The sequence below is a fragment of the Grammomys surdaster genome, unplaced genomic scaffold, assembly GCF_004785775.1.
Source record: "Grammomys surdaster isolate TR1022 unplaced genomic scaffold, NIH_TR_1.0 238, whole genome shotgun sequence".
NCBI lineage: Eukaryota > Metazoa > Chordata > Mammalia > Rodentia > Muridae > Grammomys > Grammomys surdaster.
This window is the reverse complement of record NW_021604683.1, coordinates 2,845,992-2,850,513: the sequence shown is the minus strand read 5'-3', so window position 1 is coordinate 2,850,513 and position 4,522 is coordinate 2,845,992. Positions and strand designations below refer to the sequence as shown.

The 4,522-nt window shown below is 52.2% G+C and overlaps 1 protein-coding gene across 1 annotated transcript in view; it reads left to right on the top strand.

The window, feature by feature from the left end:
- Positions 1-3,901, top strand: part of Gata5 (GATA binding protein 5) — an 8,178-nt gene extending 4,277 nt beyond the window's left edge. The window contains exons 3-6 of the mRNA XM_028774157.1: positions 1,793-1,918; positions 2,356-2,443; positions 2,707-2,831; positions 3,165-3,901. Of these exons, the coding sequence (XP_028629990.1) occupies positions 1,793-1,918; positions 2,356-2,443; positions 2,707-2,831; positions 3,165-3,320 (495 nt within the window). The 3' untranslated portion in view covers positions 3,321-3,901. The remainder of the gene's footprint in view (positions 1-1,792; positions 1,919-2,355; positions 2,444-2,706; positions 2,832-3,164) is intronic.
- The last annotated feature ends 621 nt before the right edge of the window (positions 3,902-4,522 follow it).

The following is a 4,522-nucleotide window of genomic DNA, read 5'->3' as shown; positions in this document are numbered from 1 at the left end:
ATAAATAAATAAATAAATAAATAAATAAATAAATAAATAAATAAATAAAGTGCATCCAGGAGAGGCTGCCTATTGGCCAGGCTGCCGCCACAGACAGGGAGGAAGGACAGATGGAGGCTGGAGGGGCGGGAGGTGAGGTGGCATTGGGGTGTGGCAGATGGACATGTGCCAAAGTGCTCAACAGAGAAGGTTCGGTCCACCTGGCTCCTCGATTTCCTGTGGTCCCTTGACATTTCTGAGCTTCCAGTTCCCTTCAAGGCAGTGACTGACAGTTGTGAAGTTTGAAGGAAAGTCGAACATCTCTCAGGATGTTACGTTTCCCTACATTTTTAATTTTATAAAATTACCACAAAAGATCCCAACATGGTTTCCGGACTTTTCTCTTGCACTTCTGGGCATGTGTAGATCTGGTGCACCTTTCTTCCTGTGTATGGTCTACACATAGGACACATACTTTTGCTTCTTACCTGCCATGTCTCAGAAGGTTCCCATAGTTCCTATCTGGTTCATGGAAGAAGAGAGGCCAGAGGCCAGGGCTCCCCTGAGTCTAAAGGTCCAGGAGGAACTGGCAGCTGCAAAGTCCCGGGCACCTAATTGTGACTTCCAGATAAACATGGATATCTTACTAGTCATATTCCAAGTAATGCTGAGGTCATACTTATACAAAACCCTCCCTTTGGGCTGATGTTCTAGAATTGTAGTTAAATTTCCAGCCCTGAACCATAAAAGGGACAGATGGGGGGTGGGGGTCAGATGTACTGTCCGAGAGGTACTGTCCAAAGTGGAGACAGAATAATACAGTCTGATAACAGTAGTGTTACAGCAAGACTAGGCTGTGGAGTTCGGGAAGGTCTCAGGATCCAGGTGTTTCCATAGAGCTTTCAATAGTACGGACAAGATCCCATCACACACTGCACTGTGAGCAGTGCAGGAAAGGTTCATGTCTCAGACAGCTCAGGAGACACTGAGCTTGGTGAAGACATCGTCCACTGGGATGATTCCCCAAATACTGCACAGGAAGCCCATTCCTTACTCCCTGCCAACTTCATTAGTTAGACCCAGATTCTTGTGCCCAGATTCCTCTCTAGATCAGGACCCAAGTTCCCCAAACACAGGAAAGTCTGGGGTCTCCAGTGGGATTCAAGCGTGTGAGAGCAGGAACTCTAGGCACTGAGCACAGCGAAGGTGACACCTGACAGATAGGACCCTGTACCCTCTACTCTGTACCCAATACTCTGTGGGTACTAGGGATGCTGTGGGGTGTGTGGGGTGTTGTCGATGTATGTTCTGAGCTCTTGGGAGATGGGTGTGCAAGAGGGCCAGCAGGATCCTGAGAGTTAGCCTTTGGGCCTGACCTCTTTGGGACTCTGTGGCCTTCAGGGCACTGATCCTCCACAGAGGTGCCAGATTAGATCAACCTGGCTGTTGATCAACAATCAATCGCTGTATTTCTACACTAGGCCTTCCTGGACTTAGAACCCCACAACTAGACCCCGAAAGGTCTTTTAAATCTCAGTGATGGGAAATGCCCAGAAGTAAAGGGATTGGTCCTGGGACAAGAAGGCCAAAGAGTCAAAGCTTGTGTAGCAAAGGACATCATGTCCTGCCAGATAGGTCCACAGCAGGCCTCAAGCCTTTAGTACCCAAGCATCTCACTCAACCAGAATGGCCCATGACCTGGCAGCTGGTGACTGCTGAGTCTAACTTCCATCCATCCTCTTAGTTGTCATTTACTTCACCAGAGGCCCCCAAGTCTGAGTTCTGGGCTCACCCCAGCTTGCTTGCCCCACAGTCTTCATCCCGTCGATCTGGCCTTTGCTGCTCCAACTGCCACACTGCCACCACCACGCTCTGGAGGCGCAATGCAGAGGGCGAACCAGTGTGCAATGCCTGTGGCCTCTACATGAAGCTCCATGGGGTGAGTTGCTGCCTCAGTCTAGAGTCACGTGGTTGCTCCTCCTCGCCAGCGACACAGGATGGCCCTCGGCCCCTGGCTTGAACATGTTCTGGGAATGTTCCACATATGTTGGCTGTCTGCATACCCACTCTTCTGGGAGACCAAGCTCTTGCCTCCACATCTGCTGTACAGACCTGCCCACTGAGGGAGCTCAGGGAGCTCCCCGGGGTTTTTCAGCCTAGGATAAATGCTGGACACCCAAATCTTGCCCTCTCTGCACTCCACCCCTGCTTCTTGGCTCTCAGGCAGATGGGATGGTACCCAAAGGTGGAGCTGCAGGTCAGCTCAGCATCTAAGAGGGGACTGGCTCTCCAGGGTAGTTCAGGAAGGTGACTGTTCAAGGACCCAGGGGTGAGCAGGGACAAGGAGCAGCCACCTACTCTTGCTGTCCCTGGCAGGTGCCAAGGCCACTAGCAATGAAAAAGGAGAGTATCCAGACAAGAAAACGGAAGCCGAAGAACCCTGCCAAAATCAAGGGCTCCTCAGGTAAGCAGGAAGCTGGAGGGGTCATTCCCAGGCCTCCAAGTCTCTGTCTAATGCAGCCCCTGATGGATGTCCTTAGCCTTGCTGGGAAAGGGACACATGGACAGATGTGGGGTGGATGAAGCTATACCTGACCCTCCAGCATTCAGTGATGTGTGACTTTAAGAAGTCTCTGAACCTCTCTGGACAAGGACAGGAGAATTAACCACATGGGAAATATGGTCAGATGTGACACCTTCTGTAAATGTTCCCCCCTTCCCTCCCAGGATCCACAGCGAACACCAGAGCCTCTTCTCCCACTCTCCTCAACACCGAGAGCTCAGCCACCACTTTGAAGGCAGAATCCAGTCTGGCATCTCCAGTATGTGCTGGACCCACTATCACCTCCCAGGTAAGGAGGATGAGGCAGGGGAGTGTAAGAGATAGATCCTCGCACTTCTCTGGAGAACCTTGGCTCTTCACCAACTTCAATCCCATCAAAGCCCCCAATACCCCTCTCAGAGCTTCACTGTACACATGGCCCTCAACCACCAATATGGTGGCCTCTTCCTCAGAACTGTGTGTGGCATGGTCCAGGGCCCTGCCGGTCTTCGTAGTCCTGCTCCTCAGTGGACTTTGTGTTCATTCTAGACCGAGGAGTCCTTGGAGCAAATCACCCTATGCCATGCCTCCCAGTCCCAGAGAGGTGGTAGACTCCTCCATACTCTGTCCATCCCCTCTGCAGGCCTCCAGCCCAGTGGACGAATCCCTGGCCTCCAGCCATTTGGAGTTCAAGTTTGAACCTGAAGACTTCGCCTTCACCTCCTCATCCCTGAGCCCCCAGGCTGGTCTCAGTGGGGTCCTACGTCAGGAGGCCTGGTGTGCCCTAGCCTTGGCCTAGGTGCTCAAGAAACTGTCACCACAGTACATTCCAGGAACAGAAGTTAGTTCCTGAACCAGCAGCCCCAGAGGTCCCTCACCACTGTGCTGGGGAAATTTTCTGTGCTGATTGCCTAGAGAGAGAAGCAGGCTGGTGGATGAAGGGTTGGAGCCTCAGCTGGGGTAGAAATGGACTCCCCAGACCTTTCACGGACCTCTCTGCAGCCAAGATGACTGGAGATACCCACCAATTACTTGAATTCAGCTCTTGACATCGATGGTCAAAATTTACAGTTTGTAGCAGCTGGCAAAGGTTCACAGCATCCCACAGTAAAATCTGATCCAAGTGAAACAAACATACTCCAGGCAGGCAATAAGAAACAGGGCCTCTGGGCCCTCGAGGTCTTCGTTTCCCATGTTTGACTCTGTACGGCTGAGAGAGCACCTTCTTGCTTACGGATGCAGGATTGCTGGAGACCAGTGTACAGGTTGAGCACCGTACCAGGACACCGCCCTGAGGCAAACGCATCCCTCAGGCCATCATCACAGACTTCTGTATTTATTTGTGTGTTTCCAGACCGGGCAGTAAAGGGCCTTGTTCTGGCAATCTGTGTACTAAGGCGTTTGCTAGTAGGCAGACCTGCACAGAGACACTGTTGGAATTGGGGGACATGTGGCCTTGTGGCCTGGCTCAGCCATCATCCCAGTAGTTGGCCACAGCCCTATTTGTAGCATCCTCTTCATGCCAGATTATGCCAGCTGGTGATGACTCTGCCCAAGGCCTGCAGGTCAGTTCTAGGGCCCTGGTGCAGGCAGGAGAAGGCAGAGGTATTCTGTAGGCCACATTTCCACAGGCCTTATTGCCATTGGCTGCCTCCTGGCCTTCCCAGGTTTCCACCCCGCAGTGAGGAAACCAAGAAGCAAGGGATCAAGGGGGTCATCCAAACATGAAGGCCACCCCTAACCTGTCTCCTGTGGACCCTCAATCCTTCCATCCAGTTCAGCTTGAGGGAGAGGCAGTGGACCCTGGTTAGAAGTAGTAAATCAAGGGGTAGTCGCATTTGCAAGCATCACAGGGGCAAAGGCAAGACATGCTCCTGCCACTAGCTCTGAGCAGGCGTACCTCACCACCCATGTATCTGTGGAAGGCAAAGCCAGCTGCCTAGGTGTCTATTATCATACCCCAGATACTGGGGTCAGGAGAAGGAGGGGACTAGAGACCCT